Raw genomic sequence first — 24866 nt, 5'->3', positions numbered from 1 at the left:
AAATACTACAGTATTTTTCTTTACAATATTTTATTACAATATATTATTACAATATATTATTTATGTATAAAGTTTATAACAGAAACTATATATAAAATTTAACAATATCTATATTTTTGCTTTTAATATCACAATTAATATGAAATTTTTAAATGTGAAGTTATTTCTATTTTTTAAAAATTAACAATTTATTAATAAAATTTTGATATTAATTTTTAAAACATTAGGAACTTTAGGATTACAAACTTTTCTTTCTATTTTACAATTTTGTTTTCGCAGATTTATGTTTTATAAAATTATATTTCAGATGATATAAAGTTTTTATAATTTGAAGCAAAATTTGCATAAATACAATATAAATAAATGAAATTAAATTTTTATTTATTTTAATTTGAATATTGATATGCATAATAACATTTAATAATAAAAACTTATAATATTAAAAATAAATATAATATATTTTATCCCTACATATTTTATAATATTCATGTGTAAAAAATTATATCTATATTATAGATATCAATGTCCCAAAGGTAATTATTGAACAATTTTTAATGTAAAAGCGATATGAAAATTTGATATTTCTTAATACTAATAAAATCACATATGTGCAATACCCTGAACACGATTAATTGAAGACTGGATGTAATAAAAACTATATATGTAAAAGAATTTTTTCATTAAGATATTATTTATTGATAAAATATATAAAAATTAATTTTTTTACATATACTAAATTCTGATATCTTTATTTCAATAAATAAAAATATTATTTATTAACATAAAAAAAAGTTTTATATTATAAAAGATGAATCAGTTTCATCATAATATAATATAATATATTTTACTCATAACCTTTTCCATATCCAATCTTCAATTATGGCACGTGATAATTTTTATACAATACTCGAATGTAAACGAAATATTTGATATTTGATATTTGTGAATGTATTTGATATTTAGTTTATAAGTTCGTCACAATAATTGATGCTCTAAATTAGTAGTGAATAGGGCGGTAAAAAACTGTGAAAATAATTTACCCATATACTGTTCTTCTTTTACCGGCCACATACCCTCCATGAAACCAATATGTCCGCCACGAGATGTTACAACAACAGCTACTTTTTTAGTTTGTGATATTTCCTTCAATGGTATGGCTAAATATCGATAAGAAGAACAAAATATATTAACAAAATTATCTCAAATAATCACAAATAATTTATTTCAAATAACTCATTTTAAAAATAAGCATAACTAATGCAGTCGGTCGATTGATTAAGTTACCTTGAACTGGTTGAAATGGATCATCCGCAGCACTAAGACACAATAATGGTACGTCAATCAAATGTAATTTGTCATGTATAGTTGCGTTGGAATAATAATCCTCTACATCTTTATAGCCGAATTGTTTTACCGTAAATTGTGAATCAAATTCTCTTACAGTTTGACTCTAAATAAGAGAAGAGAAATATTTTTACATATAATTATATATGTATTTCTATTTTCTTTTATATTTGATAGTTTGATAAAAATAATCAAAATCTTACTTTAAGAAGAGAATCAATGTCAACATCGAACATTCCACTTTCCGAAGAATAATGCAAGCGTTTTACTTGTTGACGAAGTGAAAAGGCTAAATATTTATTTAAAATCAAGTTAAAATAATTCTCTTCTGTGCTCTTTGTCGCGGCAAATACGTTCCATGGCACAGAAATCAAGAAACATCCTTTCAATTTATTTTTGGCTATTTTTCCTTGTCGTGCTAAATAATTGCCTAAAATTAATCTAAAAAAATATATACATGATAAAGAATATTATTATGACAATATAATATATGCCATATATTGATTATATTTTTCGTAATAGTTTTTTTTAATAAATAATTTATATGTATGATTTATTTAATTTTATGTTAAAAAAGATTTTCTTATTACCCTCCCATTGAGATTCCCGTCGCTCCAAGAAGTACATTGGGATGAATCTTCTTTACATAGTCAACAACCTCTGTTAAATCATCACTATTTGCAGCACAATATGTTCGTGGAGTCTGAAATTTTATATGATTATCTGACTAAATTTCTATTCCAAATCTTTCAGTCTTTTTCATATGATCTTTTTTATTTCCATGTATATTTCCCTATAAATGATGACAATGATCTTGCAACTTAATGAGATCATGACTTGTCGTTAAAAGGTCAGAAGATTAAGTATTGCTTTACCTTCAATTCTACGCCTCCTAACCCTCTGTTATTGAAGATTACGCATCGTATCCCAACTTTTTTCGCGGATGAGACAAGGCACTTAATATATTCCGCTTGACTTGCACCAGTGAGTCCTGGCAAAATAATCACAATTGGCGAAACAGCAGAACATCCCTCTTCTGCCCAATCCAAGGCCACTTCACCTCCATCTGACAAGGTCAGAATCTCTCTGTGTTACGATCGATTAATTAAATTAAAACGAATCTAAGATAATTAAAGTTTAATTATGCTTATTAATATTTGCTTATATCATATTTTTAATTCTAAATTTCTTCAAAAATTATCGATGACGCACGAATTTATGTATCATGCAAAAAATGAATCAGAAAAAATATCAATGACGCATAAGTTCCATCGACAAATGTTAAAAGTAAACTTACCAACCTGCGATAGTAAATTGGTGGCAAGATTCGAGATCTAAGAATGCTGGCTATAATTGTTTGTGCCCTTGATTCGAAACACCATAAGGTTGGCCAAAATTTATTCCTCACCAAAGGTACATGTTCTTCTAGAAACTCTCGGAATGGTCCATTCGCGCATACTAGCATCGGTGTCTGAAAATCATATAGAAAGATCTTTAATTTTTCCTCATTAATTTATTAGTGTAATAAACAGTTTAATGAACAAACATTGAAATTGAACAGTTGAGAATTAAAGATAATTTATAGAGAATATCAAAATTCAAGTAACATATTTATTTATTTTCAATTTTTATAACGTTTTTCTTCTATAAATTTTGAATTTTAATTATTGTCTCTGATTTTAATAAATCGGATTTAATTAATATTTATATATTTCTATATTTATATATGTCATAATTATTGTAATGAGTTACTTGTAATGAATAATTGTAAATTATTTTTTTTTTTCTTCTTTCCTCTCGTATTTAAATTCATATTAATTATTTCATAATAATTTGTGATGTAAAAATATGAAAAAAAAAATATTTTTTTGAAAAATCCATTAAAATAATTATATCATTCTACTTTTATTTTAGTGTTTTCTATTTTTCTCTATTTAATGTTTATATAATATTTAATTTTTAAAAAGTTATGTATTTTATAAATTGTTTCGTTATTTAAATATTTAATAAGTATCATTAAAATAAAATAAGCGTCAAAATAAATTAAAAAGAGTGTAATAATATCTTAAAAATATCTTAAAAAACTATTTATACGAAACACTATTTAACTATTTATACGAAATAATTAATATGTAATAACAATGCGAAATATTTTTTAATTTGATTTCTGAAAATCATTATATGTATATGTATATAATTGATATTAAATATTTTAAGTTTGAATTAATTTAAAATTTTTTCTGTCTATTGAATATTATTTAAGAAACTCAAATGATGTTTATATATAATTCAATAATTTGTTAATTATTGAAATATTTGTTTTTGTTAATATATATAACAATTATAACGTCAAGAAAAAATAAATGTTCGTTACATGTATTTGCAAGGCTCAATATAATGTCCGTAGACGAGCACAATGTTTCTGTAATTGGTTGTTAAATCGGTCTATTCTATACCATTCATTGAACTTAGCATTAAAAAATAAAGATGAAAAAATGAAAAAAAATTATTATATTTGATATTTAAAATGCTTTTCAAATACAAATATTTTATTAAATAATTCATTATCGATAATTTTCTAATTATAAAAAAACAAAATATTAATTATATATAATTTTTGTCTTCTTTTTATTTTTCGTGAAACTATCTTTTATATATTTTCTACTTTTCTATACACAATATACGTTATATCAAATTAATTTTTTATATTTATTAATTTCTTCTAATTGAATGAAAGTGAATTAAATATTATTTATTTTTATTTATTATTTATTTAAAAAGGATTAATCATATAATGTAAAGTTATTATTTATTATTATTATAACACTATATTATTTTTTATTTACTAAAAGTACGATATCACCTGTTCCGGTGTGCGTGCATTGCGCGTCGTACACTATACGTGCACAATTGGTCGGGGCAAGTGCCTCGGAGTTTTAAGGTCAAATTAATAGATCGTACATCTCCTCGTGACTCGTACGAACTACGAAGGGTCGTGTGAGAGTTCGAAGTATGTATTCGTATCGCGGAAATCCTGATAATATATCAGGCCCGATATATTATTAATATGATAATAAAAAATTTTGGATATCTTTAAATCAAAGATAAATCAATCAAATATAGATATAATTATTACATATATACACTTTAATATACACTTTAATATAATTTTTATACACTTTAAATATACCGAAAAAAATTATTTTTTAATCTATTTAATGTTAACATGAAATAATAAATAATAAAAAATATTTAAAATCTAAAATCTTATACATATTAAAAAATAAAACTGTTTATATTAATGATATTAAAATATTAATTTTTTTAATTTTGTTTTATAATTTATAATATTAATTCATTTATAAACAAATTTTTTATATGAAGATTGTTAAAAAGTATATTATTAATTAAATAATAATTATAACGTAAAATTAAATAATAAATATAAATATATTTTTATATCAAATTTGATTATTAATGATTTAGTTTGTGTGTTTTTAATTAAATTTTTTTTTTATTATAAGTCATACTTGAAAGATTCGTAACTCTAAAATAAATGTGATGATTGAATTTAATGAAAGTTAAAAACTTATGAATAGCTTTGTTAACTATTGTCACGTATAATTTGATTTGAAATTAAAACAAAATATTATTACATGGAATCTACCAATATTATGAAATTATAAATATTAATTAATTTCACATTTTTCAGTTCAAAAATTATTTATAAACATAATTCTTTTAAAGTACACATTTTTTTTAAAATAAAATAAATAGTGTGTGTCATTTTTATCGTTAAAATCGATATATAATTATATTATTAAGTTATTTTCTTATGATATATTATCAATATCAATTTCATAAAATATTTGAAACAATAATATGACATATTTAATTTTAATTTTTTTTTATAAGTCATGATTTCTTATTTATTTATTGCTTTCAGAAAAAACTTGTAATTATAAATTTATTAACGATAAAAATCGTAAAAAATAATTCGATGAAAAAAGAAAAATCGTGTAAATACTTAAGTACTTACTTTAACTACTTCAAAAAGATAGTAGATACAAAATCCAACGCCCAGCAGCGCCCCGTAGTAGACAACCGGAATGTCGAGAAGTGGTTCAAATATACTTAACATCGTGTACTCTATCGATACGTCCGACAGACTGCTGACAGAGGCAGCGTCAGGCAATATCACTGATCAAGAGACCACTGACTAGTACTGATAATCTTTACTTGCTGAATGCCGGTACACAACCGATGGTTAAGCATTGAGACAGACTCGCGCGACTGCGCGGATGATGTTTAAATAATTGGACGGCCAACTAGCTTACTAGACAGCCAACCAATACCACACTCATGCACCGACTATACGACATAGACATATACTCGAGATTCAGTCACGTGCACACCAATGGATCCGCTCCCACACTCATGAACTAACTCGTCACGTCATTTTGTACGTATACATGTCCAGAAATATGGGAGTCGTGTGCAAAGTATGTAACGAGGAATTACATAATACGATCATTTGAACTTTTATATTATCACTATCAATGAAAGTGAATTCTTTACGTTTTACATATCAATTGATAGGGTTAAGATTAATGAATATAATAATATGTAAACAATATTTTTTTTAATTATTTATAATTATAATATTGCAATTTATTGTTTTATCATTTCATATTAGTGACATATAAGAAGTTAAGAAACAGTTTTTTTATTCGATTCGATTATATCTACATTTTAATTAAAGTTTTATCATGGTTTTATATAAAACAATTTCGATGCAAACAATAATTCTTTGTATATATGTAACAAATGTGACTGGAAGCCGCAATATTTCACTCGTATTAGTGTTTATGAATATAATCTACATGTCGTTATGTATGTCACATCGTTTATTTTCAATAAATCGTACCTATTTTATAGTATAAGAGTTATAATTTGGAAGTCGTTTTCTATTTAAATTATAATTAATTTAATTATATTCATTTATTTTTATTATTTATTATTTATTTTGTATATTTTATTTTTTTTACTACTAGAAAATAGAATAGAATAGAATAAAAACTAATTAATTACAGTATGTTTATTCTAATTATATAATTTAAAAAAAAATTTTTTTTTTAGTTATAATTAATTTTAGTTATTATTTAATTATAATTATTTTAGTTATAATTAATTTTTTTTAGTTATAATATTGAAAATTATATGTCAATATTATAATAATATGTTTTATTGCTTCAAATATATTATATAATAAATGTAATAATGTATATATGTAATAAAATATGTAATACTTTATTTCTTTAGTCAAAACACATAAATATAGAATATAGATCTATTAATTGTGGTTAGTAATATAGCTGATATAATTATGTACATATATTATTTTTTTCAGGTTATAATTTCAGATTATAAATTTGTTTCTATTTAATGCATTTGTTCTAAAAAGCTGTTTTAAAAAACATTTTATGAAAATAGAATTCAGAATATAATAGCAAATAATTAATAAGAGAATAAAACAATCAATAATTAAAGAAAATTAACAATTAAACATATAATTTTATCATATATAATATCGTATATATATATAAACTAAGAAATCATTCTTTTTGCAGTCCAAAGATCAGAAAAAATTATTATAAAAAATTTTTCATTTGTTGTGTGATAAAATATTATCATTATGACCGATTAGAGAAATGAGAAATAAAGTTTATAATATTGCAAACATAAGAGAAATATATAAAAGTGCAATAAAGATATGATCAATTTGTGAATAATTTAATTAATTTCCATGCAATAATTCATTATGTAAGTTTACATACCTGAATAATTTTAATATTTATGTAATTTATGTAATTTTACATACTTGAATAATATTTCATAAACTAAGATGATTAATTAATTATTCGGTTTTGATTTTAAATTTCACGGAAAAAAATAATATTTTGATATAATGATATATTAATATTGATATATCAATAATGATCTGATAACTATTAATATAAATAAATATAAAATATGCTTTAATGAAAAACAGATTGTAATTACATTATATACAAAATCTTTAATCAATTAATTTTTATTAATCAATTGATAAATTATTTTTATTATTTAAAATTTTTAATTTTATTATATTTTTATATTTTTTAAATTAATATTAAGAATTTATATTTTGATTTTTCAAAAAAATATAAAAATATATATAAATTGTAAGTAAAAATTTACGTTAATTTTCTATATTTATTTTTTTTAATTATTATCTATATATTTATCATTTTTTAAAATATCTAACTAATTTTTCCGATAATTGGCAGAAATTACGTTTCAGTAATTTACTACTATCTATATGTTATATCTCTTATTATTATCAAAATATAACATTTCTATATCATAATTATTTAACTTATTAGCAAAAAATAATACTATAAGTTGCGAAACGAAATAATATAATTTTTATTATAATAAAATCTATACAATAAAAATAACAAAAATCCTTTTAACAAATTTTAATTTAGAAATTGACAAAGATATATACAATAGATAATTAAGAACTGTAATATTTATTTTTTTTTTATTAAAAATCGCCATCTTTTTTAATACATTTTAATAATAAGCATTATATTAAAAACATATGCAAGAAGCAAAGTCCTTTTTTATTTTTTCTGTTTCAAAATTGTTTAAAAATATTCTGATGACATTTAGGAATGTCAAATATAATTAGAGATAAAATAGGTTCATGACATATATGTTATGTAAGTAGGTGACTGAATCAATTTTTATATCAATAATTATCAGATAATTATAATAATATCGATAAAAAGTTGTTAAAATAAAAGATATATAAGTATTTGTCATAAACTTGAAATTATATTTAATTTTCAACAAGAAATAAATTATTAATTTAAATTATAATACTCTACGTAATATATGTGTTCAGTAAAAATAAAAAAAGAAAGAGAATCATGTACCAAGAAAATGATTTCTTTATTAAATACAGTCTTATACATTTCATAAATATAGTGAAATCGTCCTGGCATTTGATTTTATTCATGTTTGTTTTTATGTAAATTTGTGAATTAAAAATCTGATTTATATGTCTATTGTTTTATAATTTAATACAATATGTAAATTAGATTTAAATCGCCTCTGTTTAATTTTAAGAAAAGAGAATTAGGAATGAGAATCAAAGTTTTATAAGAGTATTCTATATTTATATATGAACACCGCCAAAGAACACTTTATGGTTCAAATAAGAATATAGCAAATAATTACAAAAGAAAAATATATAGAAGAATACATAAACGAAATTCAATTTCCAAAGAAGACAAATGTTTTTCGGCACGTGACATTAATTGCAAAGTAGTAACAATTGAAAAACATTATTACTCTTGATAATTATAAAATAATTGTATTCTAAAATAATCTAAATACGCTCAACTATTGAACTTAATAAATATATTATAAAGAAAAACAAAAACTAATTGAAGCTAATATACTATTATATATTGATTATATAATTGAATTTAATATACTATTATTATTAACAATAATAATAAGAACAAATGATAAATCTTATGAAATCATTGATCCTCAATTAGTAGAACAAAACAGAATTAGATTAAATTATTAAATTATTAATTATTAAATTATTAATAAAAAAAAGAGAATTTAAATCATAAATAATAAATTATAAGATTAGAAATTATAAGTAGAACTGTGTTAACAAATCACGAATTATTTTAATTAATTAAAAAAATAATATGATCAATATCAATTTCAATTCAGTTGAAAGACAATAATTTGAACAACTAAATATTTTTCTAAATGGAAATATATACCTGGCGATATCCATACTTATTTACGTAACATGCTCGCATAATAACAGAAAAATAATAGATACAAAAGTACGAGCATGCAAAAACCTTGTATTAATTATCCACGCAATTGCGCGAAGATAATTGACGATTTCACGTTATTCAATGCTTAAATAGAATCTATATTCGATTTCAATGTAAAGATTAAACTTTTTCCAAGAATTTTCTTATTTTATCATGAATTCCTTGTTTTGATTTAACATGCATTATTTAACAATTGAACAATCTTTTGTTACAATTTTTATCAATTAATTGATTCAATTCAATTTTATTATTCACGTAAGACGCGAATAAAATGTGAGAATTAATTCGATCGTCGAGCGAGATTAATTAAAAACACGGCACCATTGTCATCGGAACAACGAATGGTCTTAGATTTCGACCATTAATTCTCGCATCAATGTGTGAAAAAAAAGAGGCGTCTGTGAAACACAAAAGAGACTCGAAGTAAAAGAGTGATTGATAATTCGAGAACCTCCCGTTGTTCCGACGATCGATAAATATTTTTTCTTTTATTACCCCTCGTTACATTAATCATCCCAACCGACATTAGACGTATTACCCCGCTCTTCAACGAAATACAAGTACAACGTTCCAGCGTATAAATACATTTTCCCTCAAACTATGAAAGGGTCGAAGTTCGTCGAAGATGGTCATCGTTCCCATCTAAAAGAATGATCGATCACCATCTTCTGATTTTACGAGGATGACGATGCTCGCACGAAATAATACATACAATATATAGATTCCATTCAATCAAAATGTAACGCGAGGTCAAGTTATCTCCGCGTATAAAAATTTTTCAACATCTTATCGCTTGATACATGCGTCTTACCGATACATCTTAATCCTATTGAAACCAGCTACAAAAATAAAGTCATATGCCTCATAGAAGTAAAAGGGACGTTTTTTGGCTTCGTTCGGGGAATAGATAAGTCTTACTTATTAACAAAATGGCGCATAATTATATATGTACACGTATAAATGTGTATGGTATAATTGCATACGCCTTGCAGTTTCAACGATACGTTACAACTCGCTTCTTTGTCTGCTATGTGTCTTCTCGTAAAAGAAATTCAGTATTGGATGTTGAAATTTGTTCGCTATGTATCATAAACTACGACCGCAATTCGACTCACGAACATATTTTGCCCAGGTACGGGTGCGGGACAAGTCGCCTTTTCTAGAAGGACGATCACCACTAGCGCGAGCTTGCTCAATCTGGCGATAAGTATCGTCGTCGTAGGTACAGGACAGGCTCTTTCTCAATTTCGCTGCGCCGGTTTCGAAATTTGCCGGTTGACTGCCTACCAACACGTGTAGATCGTTCTTCACTTGCACAGCCCAGTCCCACATATCAGTGATGAAGCAGTTGCATACGAATGGATTGCCCAGTAAGTTGACCGATAACAGACGTGAATTGAACTTGAAAACTCGCCGGTTGATAGTAGCCAAACTGTTGTTGCTCAGATCCAGATGCTCTAGCATACGTAACTTCTTCAGACAGACAAGATTCTCTGTGCCGGAAATAGTGTTGCTGGATAGATTTAATTGGGTCAAGTTTTTCGTCGTGGAAAAGAGATTTTCATTCAGATGAGTCAGATTACAATTGCTGAGATCGAGGATTTCGAGATTGGACAATTGTGTCGGTAATAGGGGGCCATCCTCGGGTACTTCTAAAGAATTTCCACTGAGTTTGAGTTCGATGATGTCGGTAGTGATGCGATCACCGAACACCTTGGGATCAATGGGAGTCTTCAGATCGCAGTTGTTCAATTCTAGACTCTCCAATCGTGTCAGATTAGCGAATAATCCTTCTTCTAGCGTATGCAATTTGTTTCCGGATAAGATCAGTTTCTTCAGAAAAGTCATGTGAGCAAATGTGTTGTTTCCAACGTAACCAAGATTACAATAAGACATGTCCAGATATTCTAACGATTCTAGCGGGTTTAGCAAACTGACGAACGCGTTTGTCAGAGGATTATGCGAGATATCTAATTCTTCCAAATGTTTAAAAATATGGAACGCGTTTGGTAGACGTTGCAGGCTGCATTTGCTCAATGAAAGTTTATGAAGTTTTGGCAAATGACGCAGAACAACTGTCAAATCATTGGCGAACATTGGATTACCGCTCAAGTTCAACACGCGCAGTTTACTAGCGTTTTTGAAAGCCTCTTCCGAAAGGCGATCTTGCAGATTGCAATTCGATAGATCCAACGATTGAAGACTGTGCAAGTTATGACCCAATGTATTTCCAACGTCCAAGTGCCACAATTCATTATCAGCAAGGACCAATTGTCTAAGATATAAGTTCTGTGCGAAGGCATCGCCTGGTAGATTGGTGATGCCAGTCTTTCTGATGTTTAAATATTCTAATCGAACTAAAGGCGCTAATACACTCGTCCAACTTAACGTGCGTAGATCATTTTCCGCCATCTCGAGTTCTCGAAGATTTTCCAAATGGGCAAACGCGATTGATGAAATGTGGGTCAAGTTGCAAGCGTTCAGCTTCAGGTATTCCAAATTGGCGAGATGATCGAATGGGCCAGGCTTAATTTGTCCAAGTGGATTATGGGACAAGTCGAGTTTATTTAGATTCGTTGTATTGTGGAAGAATTGTGTGTTCAGATGGCGTATACCGCACGAGTTCAAATCGAGGTAGAGCAAGGTGCGACATTTTAAGAAGTGACCCTTAACCTCTTCCAAAGGGTTGTTTTGAAGTTCCAGAGTAATTAGACCAGGACTGTCCCTGTTGAAGTATTAAGTCCGTGATTATAGTAATGCGCTCACGAAGATATGTATTGTATGATTAGATAATTTTTTATATTATCTAATTTTTATTATTTTTTTTTTTTGTGTTATAATTAGAATGTTTGTAATATTACCTCCTTTCTAATTTTTTCTAATTATTTATTTATTCTAATTATAGTATATTAAAGCACAAATTAGCCAATTCTTGCCAAGTTTATAAGAAGCTGATAATAGAAAATCAGAACGTGCAAATGAAATAGTTTGAATTGTTTTAAAAGCAAAATTTTTCTACAGCTGAACATAGAAGAAATGCTTTTTTAGAAGCATAACAAAAACAATTAATTTGATAAATTATTATCTAAGAGATTTTAAATTGTTGTTTAATTACTAAATAAAAGTATATATACTTTTTATTATATTAAACGATTGCTTAAATAGATTTTTTATTTACTAGACTTTATAATATGTACTACTTACTTATCGCGTAGCATAAGTAGCATTGTTATGATAACATCCATTGATCAGAAGCGAATTGTAATGATATTCAAGGTAATATTGTAAAATCAGATTTATATTTTTTTGATAATATTTACCTATACAGAAGATTAAAAATTTCTGAAAAACTTAGGAGGTATATTAACATTTTGAATTTAAGAAAATCAATTCAAAGTTTTTTTTATTAAAATGCTTTAAAATATGCATAAATTTTTCATTTTGTAAATGAAAAAAATTTATTTTTCTGTTTAGAGATTATATTTAATGATGTTTTTTTTGATTTATTTTTTTGAAATTTCAAGATAAATTCTATTATTTATTATTGAATGATATTTCTTTGAAAATATAAAAATTAATACGAATGCTCAAAATACATTTCTATATTTATTCGAATATTTTTTATATTTATAGAAATATTAAATATGAAAATAAATTATTAATTTCGACGCAATATAAAAATTATAAATTATTTTATTGCTATTAAAATATCTAAAATTTATCAAATAAAATAAATAAACAGAAATTCTCAAATTAAATATGTTAAGGACTGCGAATTAAATTTAAAAATAATAAATTTGTAGATTTCTAAAAGTTTAACCAATGTTTTAATAATTCTATCTGAAAATAAAATCAATAAACAAAATTTCCTGATCACATTTTCGAAAAGTAATTTGAAAGTTGTTAAGATAATACTAATAAAAATTGCCAAAATTAAATATATTTATAGTTTATAATTATATATTATTTTTTAATTAATTAACACAATTATTTTTCTAAAATGTTTTATTTTAAATAAAAATATTATAGATAGATTTTATTAAAATATACAATTAAAAATTCAATTTGCTCTAATTTTAATTATAATACTCCAAACAGATTTTCTTAAATTAATTAATCTAATTAATTTAGAAAATCAAAGTTTTGCTATATGAAAATATAAAAATAAAAAATGTAAATTATTTCTGCAAATCATTATCTCTACTTTTTTTATTATATAAATAAACAGTGCAATGACTCTTACATGTGCATGTATAGGAATAAGATATCTATGAAGAATGAATCTGAAAATTTCTCTTACCTAAACGTCTCGGGATCAACATGAGTGATAGCATTTGAGGAAAAATCCGCTTCCAATAAATAAGTTAATCCGGCGAACGACTTATACTTGAGTTCGGTCAATCGATTATGTGCCATCTGAAGACGTCTTAGCTTGATCGAATGTGGAAATGGAGCAACCTGTGCGATGTTGTTACCATTCATATCTAGAACGTAGACATTTGGACTAAGCTCGTCAATCGGGATGCTCGTCAAGTTGCTTTCAGAACAGTCGGTCACCCAATTGACACGGAAATAATGACAATGACAGTCCATGGGACATTCTTGTTCCACCAGTTCGCCATTGTAGGCAAATGTTGATGTAGCAAGAATGGCTACTAATAAAAGTAGCCCTAACATCTTAAATACAAGATATCTGTAAACACGAAAATAATTGTAAGAATTATATTTGTAAGAATTTTTGTGTTATAAAAATTGAATTATAGTATAGTTTATAATTAATTATAAATTATTTTTTTTATTTTTTATATTATATTCATAATTTTTTACACAATGTGTGAAACGATATTTTATATTTTGACCGATGAGAAGAAAATAAAGTTCCATATATGTATATGTATATATATATATTATAGATAACCTCTAATTAATTCGGTCAGATCAATGACCGTATAGCATCATTGGGAAGTCCAGTGCTAATCACGAATGATCCTCATAATAATTAATTTGATAAAGGAAATCACATGAGAAGAGAATTTTTAATGATATATTATGAATAATGGATATTTTAATAAGAATTTTCATTTAATAATGATTAATTGATTTCTTTCCATTTAATATAAAATTTATAAATTTATAAATTCTTGAAATGTATCACTGTAATGTATTATTGTCATTGCATTAGTTCGTTTTAAAAAATTCTAAAATTCTAAAATTCTAAACTTCTTTATTTGAAAATAGATTTAATTCATAAAAAAAATTTAATTTTTTAATTTGAAGAAAGTTCAATAACTTAATGTTAATTTATTTTGAATTTATATCTAATTTATATCTAATTTATATCTAACAGAAATTATATTTTCAAAACATATACGTATCTGTGATATAACATAGATGTAGTTGTACATAATATCTTCAAAACCTTAATAAAATATGTGTGACTTCCTTAATTTGATCAAATATTAAACTTGTAAACATTAAATAATACTAACATGTATTTAATGGATAAAAGATCTCGCAATAATCATTTAAACTTTCTTATCACGTATAATATATACATATATAAATTACGAATGAATAGTGTTAGAGAAAAGGAGAGAAATCGTCGCTACCGCTGTCGAGATTTAGTTTAACCAGTTACGACGACGATGTTCACTGTAGTGTATTACCAACAAGATAACTGGCGAGGACTAATGGTTTAAAGCAAGTGGAGCAATTGTCAGTTAGGAACGGACTTCACAATTGGCGGTCGGTAATTTCAAGCAACAATGCACGGCGCTACAGGTCGTTGAGCCAGAATCGTTAATCGCTTCTGTAAAGCACTCTTCACTGGGCTTTCTTGTTGTTTTCACCTCCTTTTTTTTCAATGATAAAAAAAAAGATGCATTGAAAAAGTCCATTCACCGGACAATTATTCGTTAAAATTCATTGATAACTGCAGTTATTCGTTACTCGAAACATGATTTAATTGGTATACTATTCTTCTATCGGTAAGTAACGATTATCAAAATGACGAAAGAAAAAATGAAATCTTTAAAAAATCATCGACAAAATATTTATATACAGATATATACAGTTTAAATCTCATTGATTCAACAACGAAAATATAATGGAAATATTATTATGAAAGACAAATTGCATATATATTCGTCACAACGTTATTATTAAACATATATTAAACGTATATATACATTTCCATTCATTATTATCGCTTCGTTAATTAAACATGCTCGCCTGACGTAGGTAATTTCTACGTATTAAATTCCAAGCATAATTATCTTCATTATAGCGATGAATAATATTTGGAAGTTTCCATGTTGGCCAACGAGAAATAACTACATACAAAGAAAGGTGGCGACGCCTCTGGCTAGTAGTCAACTTCACAGAGGAAACAGAGAGGAAGACTTTCCACCAGAATGCTACGCGTATCACGCTCTACTGGTTTTTTATATTTCCACGTATAGTTTGCTTTCGGTTATTACTATATTTCCAAAAAAATAAAAACAACGGATATACGAGGAAGTATGTTTTTGCTTTTTGATTCTTTCTTGTATTTCTTGTTGTCGTCTAGCCTTTGGCGCCATGGATCTTTCGTTTTTGAATTTCATCTGAGCCAAGAACATTTCCTCTCTTTTCACACGACGATCGAAACGATGCGTAAGAAATTGAATCATTTGTATTCAGTTTTCAAGCAAAAGATTCATATTTTTTGCAAATATTATCTCTTTTATATATACTTTCCCGTTCGTACTTAGGATTTTCAAATATTGAAGAAAGGATAATACTTTTAAGTGAAATTTGAAAGAAATCTAATTGCTTTCGTTAATCAAATCGATTTGATGTTTCTCTTCCCAGAGAATTTATCAACAGTTTCAATTAATTTTTTTCTACTAGAATTTTTTATTGCATATGGAAATTAGAGAAACGCCGACAATGTAGTGACGATACGTCTCATAACCACGATATTGAACATGAAGTTATATTGCTTGTCACATTTGCATTTTTTAAACTCTTCTCATGAGTCACGCTTATATAAAACGTTGCGACGTAACTTCCTGTTTCAATTATTTTGATTGTTATTTAAGTTAGGTGCATTTCTTTCATAAAATAATATTTAATCATTATAAAAATTTATCATTATAATTATATATATATATATATATAAAATAATATTTAATTATTAAATAATAAAATTTAAAAATTTATTATTGTATAAAAGATTGTCTTTTTAAAATATTAATATTATAATTGTAAATAAATTAATATATTTGTTTTAAATATAATTTATATAGTTTCAACTTTAACTAAAAAATTAAAATTTAAATATAATATTTTTCAAATTTAAATTAATTTATTTATGAATTATTATGAATAATAATTATATTTACAAGATAGTTTTTTGATATATTAATTTTTTATATTTTAACTGATATAATACAAGCTAATAACTAAAGTAAATGTAACAGTATTCAAATTGAAATAGAATAGTATTATTTTTTTATAAAAAATAAACTTTCAATTAATATCATTTTAAACTAATACTTTAGTTTTCTTTTTCCTTTTTAAAAATAAGTTTCAACACCATCATTTTAAACAAAAATGAAATTGAATCACATATATTATAAAATAATATAAGAATATATTAAATCTTCTTTCAAGTTCATAAAAATAAACATAAATTTTGTTTTTTTTAAATTATTATTATTAAAAATTATTATTATTAAAAAACGTATTATCGGCATATAGTAATTATCATTGTTGAATAATATTATATATGTTTCATTGAATTTTATTGAATATATGAACATTGAATTCCAAAAATCTATCAAGTGAGTATTTAGCGAAACATGAATAGTTATGATCATTATATAAAATTTTAATGATTTATTTCCTTTGTTTTTACCATTATTCATTAATTGATTTAGATTGTAATATAATTATTCATGAAATCATATTTAGAATTTGACTTATGAATTGAAAATACACTTTACATACCGGAAAAACAGCTTATCCTTTCTTTCTTCCAATAAAGAGTGAGGTTAAATCGCGAACGTCGCGAGGATTTGAACGTGCCAGTGGGCAAAGATAGATTGAACTGTGAGTTTGCAGAGATCCGGTTAAATTAAACCATGTCCGTCTGACCGAGGTCAGGGTAAAACCTACTGACGCGCACTCTCGTTCTTTCTGCGTCGTATTTGTCTTGCAATGCGCCTCTTCTCGGGGTGTTGTGTTTCCCTCCCTCCTTTTCCCTTTCACATATGAATATATGCATACATATGTACTGTATTTCACCCCTCCTTGTTATATATTACGTCTCTATTATCTGTGAGTAAAAAGTAAACAAAGCTCTTATGCCTTTGGACGAGACATTTTCTAACCTCCTAGACTAGGATATACAGTTTATCAGTTGAGAAAAAATTTATTTTTTTCTCAATGTTGAATATTTAACTTATTACAGTTTCACAATTCACCGTTATTTTATTATGATTATGTTGTCAAATCACGATTAATATATCCTTATTCGAGGAAAGAAATTCGTCACATGAACCTCGAAATTATACACATATTAAACGCATGCGCACTTTAACTAACCCTTTTTAAAAACATGTTATATTTATTTTCTAAATTAATTCTTATAAATATTTATTTTTAAATTTATAAATCGTAAAAATTAATGAATTTTTTATATCTTTTTTAAATAATTTTTAATATTCTATATATTTTATTATGCAATCATATTCGACACGTGTTTATTGATTATTCACTACATATCTATTTAAATTATATTTTACATAAATATATTAAAAATTATTGTAAGCCAATAAACGATATTAAGCGATTTAAATATATATGATAAATGTATTACAAAAACAATAACAAATATTGAAAAATAAATGAATCGATTAATCGCATTTATTTTGCACTTGAATAATGTTTATCACATAAAATTATATATGCAGATATACATATAAAGATATTTCTGTATTACATTCATACCTTGCTATGTAATTCTTCCTGCTTTTAATAATCGTTGTTATTTTAATCTAACACATTTAACACTGAATTCTGAGGGATAATGATTAACACTGAAGTGGATACCGGTGACACAATATGCGCATGCGTTCTATTATTTTCGATCGTCTAGCAAAATTTGAATTGAAGATTGTTGTCTTGGACTTTATAACTGAATTGAATAAGCTAAGGTGATATTTTTATCTATGTCTTTTTTTCTGGATACTAATCATTTAACAAATATTATTTCACATAAGTTAAAATGTAATTACTAAGCAACAAATTAAGCCTTTTTTTTATATTATTATATGAATTGTACATAGATATAGAGACATATATTTAAGATGTATAAAATTAGGTTAGAATTAAACTGAAAGATAGAATAATTGAATCATTCGAATATCAGCTAAAGATTATTGAAAAAACTTTTCATAATAATAATATGAATAATATTAAATAATATTAAGTTAAATTATTTTTTTTTCTTAGGAAATAATAAAAAATTGTGGTATAATTTAGTTTTTCAATAAAATTACATATGATTCTTATTTATCAATTATAATGCTAATTGCGTTAATGTAATATTTTTGCATCAATTGTCATAATACGACAAAGGTGTACGCATTAGATGTCTATAGAGGACAATGGGAAATCGATATGGCTTGGATATGGTACGTGTCACTCGTACGTCTGAAAGCGTTTATTCACGTAGTCAATGCGTGATTGAGTGATGAGTGCAGCACGTCGAATTCTGAAGAATTGCATTCGGCAGAATTGGAAGCGGAGATCAGGCATTACGCCAGCATTGCGAAATGTCGGGAATGGGGATCTCATGATCTTGACTAGGAACAACGACCTGCCAGCCCCATTCGTATCTCTACGGTGAATGAGAGAGAGAGAGAGCATCGATTAACTTTGCAATTGACATTAGGTTTCTCGATAACGTGGCTTTGAATTATCGCCTAAGATTAATTTTCCCCTTGAAACATGCAGATCGTGGTGTTGATTTCATTTTTCGAATGTTGAAAAGATTATGAAAACATTAAGTAATTTTCAATGGCATGTAATTTCTTAATTATGCAATTAATCGTACGCGATTAAATTATAAAAAATATTCAAAGATTAGATTTTTTTGTTATAATATTGGAAATATAATAACTATATATTACTAATAATTATATTAATTATTTATATTATTAATTCATATTATTTATTTTCTTATAAAAATTTAAAAAAGATTGCACAAAAAGTACTATTACTATTATTACATATAAAAATTTATTATATTATAATATATAAAGTTTTCTATTTATCTTTAATAAATTAAATTTATTTCGTAAACAGTAGATAAATAAAAAAAAAAGTACATGTGCGATTCATTTAAAAGAAATTTAAATATAACTTTAAATGGAATTTCTTGGCGTATTAAGCGTACACTAATGAATTAAAAATGTATAAACAACAATATATCTACTAGTTTTATTTGGTATTTCATGCATCATTATTGTTTAAATATGTATAAGAATTATATATACATAATGTCTTTATATGTTTATGATCTTCGTATTTATTTTATTCGATTGCGTTATTACATAGTTTATTTTTAATGTGCTAATATAATTATCAGAGGTTAAAATCATTACATTAACTTCTGACCTTGTTTATCGAACCATCAGAATTAAAAATTAATATATATTTATCTTCACGTAGTCAAACTTTTAATTTATATTATTAATTTTTTCTATTTCCATTTTTATTATTTTTACTATTGTTTGCAAAATAACTTTACAAATTTTATAATTTTACAATATAACAAATTTTAAAATATCACTAATTATTTTTTCTTTTTATTTATTTAATTGACAAATGTAAAATATTTGATTATATTTCTAATATTTTGATTTCAAATAAAATTGAAATATTACAGTTTTATGTATTTAAAGTTATTTCAAAATTTAATTAAAGTATATAATTTATTTGTAAATTAAAATAAAATTATAATGACAAGAACGTAACAATAACAAGAAAGTAAACGATAACTTTATCGATTTATCGACATGCAATCAAATTATTCGTTCAGTATATCCACAACCAGATGGCACTAATATATCATCTCTATCAGATATACACATAAATCTTACTTTTTTCTTAATAAAAAAGAAAAATATTTTTAAATGTATTTGTAATTGTAATGTAATTGTAATTGTAAAAAGAGTAAATAAAAATTTATCAATTTAATATCAGATAATTGTATAAGACTTAAAGAATAAATTATCATTTTCTTTCAGCAAATATATCTTTATTTCTCAGAAGATAATTAGCAAAAGTATAATTTTATATATGATCTGTGATGAAACAAGAACAAATAAATATATAAATATAACCATTAAATACATATATATGATCAGAATTACCGAGTATTCTGTGCATATACTAAATTTAGTTAAACCGAACATTATATTAATATTTTATAAGAATTCTTGAAAATATTAATTGTAAAAACCTCTTGGCAATTATTCTTTTACTTATAGATTTATATCGGAATTATAACCATGAGTTCCGTATATTTTTTGGCACTTATATTCTCCTGAAATTATGTGAGAATGACTTTGGCAAACGGCCAATGTTCCGCGGACTATGCGGAGACAACATGTACGGAGCAACGAACTTTGGGAAGCATCACTTCGAACAAGATTCTTTTTCGTTTTAGATTTTTAATCCTGATATTGTGATTCCTTTTTCTTTTTTATTTTTAATATTTATTTAATATTATTTTAATTTGTATTAAGTAAATCGTGCAAATAATTTTCGTCTTTTTGTTTAATAAGATCAATTACAATAAAATCTCTAAGAATTATGTAAATATTGCTAAATTAGAAACTAATCATAAAAATTATTTTCGAATTTATTATTATTATGGTTTTCGATAAGAAATCAAACGTTTTGCTTAATTAACCGAAGTATAGAAGTATTGTTTCTTCATTGAAAGCAAGAAAGCCTCAAGCCATAATACTCCCAATGTATATGTTACGAATGTGTGAAGAGATAAAGTATTCTCAATGGTGTGCTCGAGAAACATTCTTAACATCGCACGCGAGCGATCGTGGCCACGAGTATCCAGTTAATTCCACGCAAGTGGTTGCTTTTGTGCTATCAACGGTATAACGGCATTGTTACGATAAAACGAAATTATGCGTATGCAAGTATCATTGCACGGAATAACCGTTGAACTCTTTAGTAGTATCGCATCCTTATAAGATGACTGTAATTCAAGCTGAATATGTTGTCGTTCTATAGAGACGACCGATTACATCGATTTTCTGCGACGCAACGGTCGATTTTGAATCATAATTACCGCATTCATCTCACGTAACACGTAGAACGCCTAAGCACATCGCAACGGCAACATGAATACCACAGCTCGGTGCATGTACATAGATTTAATCCGCGGACGAGTAACTTTGTTAGAAGTAATTTTCGGCGAGTAAGAATAATCTCGGGTTCACGCGTCGCTTGGAGCTCTCGGCACTCGGAGTTAGGGCGCTGCCTAGGCTCGAGGTTAGGGTTGTCGGGAGTCGAGAGGAGCCATGGAAGTTTGGGGTTAACGGTATGGTGGTACTGGCGGCGACGGTGGTGGTGGTGGTGGTGGTGGTGGTGGTGGTGGTGGTGTGGTGTGGTATGGTGGTGGTGGAAATGGTGGTGGTGAGCGAGCAACTGCGCAGATCCCGAAGTCTCTCAGCCGCGAGTACGTAGGCAAACTCCGATTCAGTGAGGACTGACTGTTCCCGTTTGCAGTGCAGCTCGAAATCTCAGGGAGAAACCGCGGTCTTTCGTCCTCTCTTTTTCCTTCTCTTTCTCTTTCTGTCTCTGTCTTCCTGTCTTTCTCTTTTTCTCTATCTATCTATCTTTGTTCTCTGTCTGTCCGTCCTACTCTAGCCATCCACTTTGCTTCTCCCGTGTCTTTTGTTGTTAGTTTCTCTCACCGCGGCAAAGTACGTGCTTAACTTTTTCCGTTCGACCGACCGTCTGTCTATCTCTGACACGAAGTTCGTGCACGAACCACTGTTTCGATTCTTTTCGAAGCCAGTCTACACGCTAGCTCGCTTGCGGACCGATGTACTACACGAACGAGTGGGGCTCGTGTCTCGCGCAAATTCCGGCTGTTCCCCATGGCTAGTCACGTGGCTGGCCAGTGATTCGAAATCTGGTTGGCTTCGTTTCGCCGTACAGTGCGTTCCGGATGAAAGGTGCGTGTGCCAGTTGATCAAGGCTCGCTCAACCGTTCGACTTCACTCGTACGGGACGGAATCCAGAGTCCCGAGAACGTGTGTGCGAAATCGACGGTGGACCGCAGGTCGATGTGCACAACTCTGGGGAGACGTACTGAAACTCCACGTCTGTCTGTGTGAGTATACCTTGTCACTTTTTTTTTGCGCTCTGACAATGACTCACGGACGTGTCCGCCTCTGGCGGCGAGTCAGCTGTAAGCGAAACGAAAGAATTGTTCTTCCCTTTGTCGCATAACGGTATTAAACAAATCTCTACGCCTTATACTTGAGTTGAATGTAATTTCAATTAATTCTTCAACTTTTTAGTTACATATGGCTCAAAAATAATCATTCGTTAAAGAATAATTATTAATTATTTGTTAAAAGTTTGTAACGCACAATTATTCCTATTATATATATATATATATTAATATATAATTAATTAATCGTTGTTATATTTTAATATGAAACATTTGAATTTTAATTTGAAAAATTCAATTGCAAAAAGTAACGAAGACACGGATTATAAAATATTCTTTCTATCAGTTCGACTAATTGTTATTAAAGGATCAATTATACTTTATCTCATTTAACTTTTACAATATGTGTTTTAATGTATCAGTTGCATACACATGTAGTTCCATCCTGTAATAACGATCTTTCAAGGCCATTAAACTATTAAAGGATTAATTATCACGGTGTTATACGTGTTACATTCATATTTTATAAAATTCATTTTCATAGAAGAGAGTATCCGCGAATAGAAAACTCTCTCGACAAAATTCCATTCGCTGACAATTCTTCGTGCAAAGATTTCAATTATTTTATCATTTAAAACTCGTTAAAAATTTTTTAGGATCTCCTTAACCGTCGGATGATTTTCGATAAAACGATCAAACAGGCGCGTGGAATGACTATTATTGCGAGCAAAGGTTAATATGATTTCGCAAAAATCCGTGGATACAAAAGCCGTGCACGGCTCAATGGTTTATCGTTAAACGTATATAACGTACGTGCGACGGTCGAATCGAGCCAGTCCACCGATTTCGCGGACTGTTAAATATATTAAATCGTGTCCATCGGCAGAAAACATACACGCGCATACGGTGCATACGGTGTATTACGTGAGATCGGCTCACGAACTTCATAATTAATTTCCCGATATCGAGAGGAGGGAAAACGAGGTGGTCGCGATTTCGCAGGGGAATGGAAATATACTTCTAATCCCGATAATTCCCGTTTCACGGTGGGTAGTAACCGTTAATGAAATGCACCCTTACCCCGTTCAAAGGATATTACTATTTTTCCGTGGAAAATATCTTCCCTTGCCATTATTAACATTGGCTTATATCGAGGTATTAAGTACGCGACGGAATGCGCGTCGATCTCTTTGTCTCCCTTTTTTCTCTGCCTCCCTTCTCCCCTCCTCTCCCCTTCCTCTCGCCCTCCGCGTCATCCCTTAACTTTCTTTAATCCCTCTGTGGAATTAAATTGTTGGCCCGTGTTATGGGAGGGAAAATCGGTAAAATTAAACGACTTCGTGGCCGAAATGACGACACGCAACCAGACGACACCGCCTAACAATTGCATCGGTGAACTTCATAAATCATGCTCGCGTCCACTTTGCCACACGTCGACAAACATCGGTACCGTGTGTATATATATATATATATATATATATATATATATATATATGGCTCGAACGTCTGATTAATGTTCGATGTTTGCATTTCGCGTAGCAGATTGCCTCGGTCTCGCGAATCACGTTTAATATCGCGAAGGGGAAGGCTCCCTATCCGATCTTCATCGTGGAACGTGCCGGTGCCTATTGTTTGCATTTCTTGTTCGCCGTTTATTTGGCCCTCGTTCCTTGCTCGGAAACAACGGGACGTGATGTTTAACGGAATAATAATTTCGAAATGATTTGGCGTTTAATTGGGGGGAGATTGTTGATTTTGTACGAACTTTGTTGTTGTAGTCGTTAATGATTTTGATAATAATTTAATTAAATCGGTAAAGGCGATGGATAGCAATATAAATTATTATTATTCCATGTTAAATATCGAATAAAAATAATATTGCGTCGCGATAGTACCCCTTTGAAAGTTTTCCCACCTCTTCTATATTTTTCTAAGATTTTCGCGGGGAATGAAACAATTTTATGGATTACGTAAATATTTGACTCGTGATACGTGGGAATTGTAATTAGAAAATCTTTTTTTACATGGAGAAATGAATCTACAAGATGGAATAAAATTTCATCGTGCTCGATATCGTCTGAAATTAATTGCGTTTTTGTATAATTCTTTTTTTTTTTTTTTTTTTTTTTTTT

The 24866-nt window shown here is 27.3% G+C and overlaps 3 protein-coding genes across 5 annotated transcripts in view; 1 reads left to right on the top strand and 2 right to left on the bottom strand.

Annotated features, from left to right (window-relative positions):
* Window positions 1-528: 528 nt before the first annotated feature.
* On the bottom strand, window positions 529-5682 carry LOC122712402 (phospholipase ABHD3). The gene is made up of 7 exons (XM_043932053.1): window positions 5384-5682; window positions 2646-2815; window positions 2220-2430; window positions 1935-2047; window positions 1548-1785; window positions 1285-1450; window positions 529-1157 (listed from the first exon to the last, which is right to left on the bottom strand). The coding sequence occupies exons 1-7, from the start codon at window positions 5483-5485 to the stop codon at window positions 976-978; spliced, it is 1182 nt and encodes a 393-aa protein (XP_043787988.1). The 5' UTR covers window positions 5486-5682; the 3' UTR covers window positions 529-975.
* Window positions 5683-8548: 2866 nt separating this feature from the next.
* On the bottom strand, window positions 8549-17496 carry LOC122712398 (protein artichoke-like). 3 transcript variants are annotated; one of them, XM_043932042.1, is made up of 4 exons: window positions 17250-17496; window positions 14924-15109; window positions 13558-13950; window positions 8549-11982 (listed from the first exon to the last, which is right to left on the bottom strand). In XM_043932042.1, exons 3-4 carry the CDS (start codon window positions 13932-13934, stop codon window positions 10344-10346), a joined length of 2016 nt encoding a protein of 671 aa, XP_043787977.1. In that variant the 5' UTR covers window positions 13935-13950; window positions 14924-15109; window positions 17250-17496; the 3' UTR covers window positions 8549-10343. The 3 variants fall into 3 exon arrangements, with proteins under 3 accessions (XP_043787977.1, XP_043787976.1, XP_043787978.1); XM_043932041.1 differs by lacking the exon at window positions 14924-15109 and having other exon boundaries at window positions 17250-17494; XM_043932043.1 differs by lacking the exons at window positions 14924-15109; window positions 17250-17496 and adding an exon at window positions 14867-14889.
* A 4493-nt stretch (window positions 17497-21989) lies between these two features.
* LOC122712254 (leucine-rich repeat-containing G-protein coupled receptor 4-like) overlaps window positions 21990-24866 on the top strand; it is a 27735-nt gene continuing 24858 nt past the window's right edge. The window contains exon 1 of the mRNA XM_043931743.1: window positions 21990-22671. The gene's annotated coding sequence lies outside the window, so the exon portion shown is untranslated. The remainder of the gene's footprint in view (window positions 22672-24866) is intronic.

The sequence above is a fragment of the Apis laboriosa genome, unplaced genomic scaffold (genome assembly GCF_014066325.1).
Source record: "Apis laboriosa isolate Shangri-la unplaced genomic scaffold, ASM1406632v1 scaffold1_cov151, whole genome shotgun sequence".
Taxonomy (NCBI): Eukaryota; Metazoa; Arthropoda; class Insecta; order Hymenoptera; family Apidae; genus Apis; species Apis laboriosa.
Note: the sequence above shows the minus strand (reverse complement) of the source record. Positions and strands in the feature narration are given on the sequence as shown.

Coding starts and splice junctions, on each gene's coding strand:
- LOC122712402 (XM_043932053.1), bottom strand. CDS start 5,485: ATGTTAAGTATATTTGAACCACTTCTCGACATTCCGGTTGTCTACTAC. Junction 2,431..2,645: donor CCACCAATTTACTATCGCAG/GTTGGTAAGTTT, acceptor ATCGTAACACAG/AGAGATTCTGACCTTGTCAG. Junction 1,158..1,284: donor TCCATTTCAACCAGTTCAAG/GTAACTTAATCA, acceptor ATCGATATTTAG/CCATACCATTGAAGGAAATA.
- LOC122712398 (XM_043932042.1), bottom strand. CDS start 13,934: ATGTTAGGGCTACTTTTATTAGTAGCCATTCTTGCTACATCAACATTT. Junction 11,983..13,557: donor GTTGATCCCGAGACGTTTAG/GTAAGAGAAATT, acceptor ATACTTCAACAG/GGACAGTCCTGGTCTAATTA.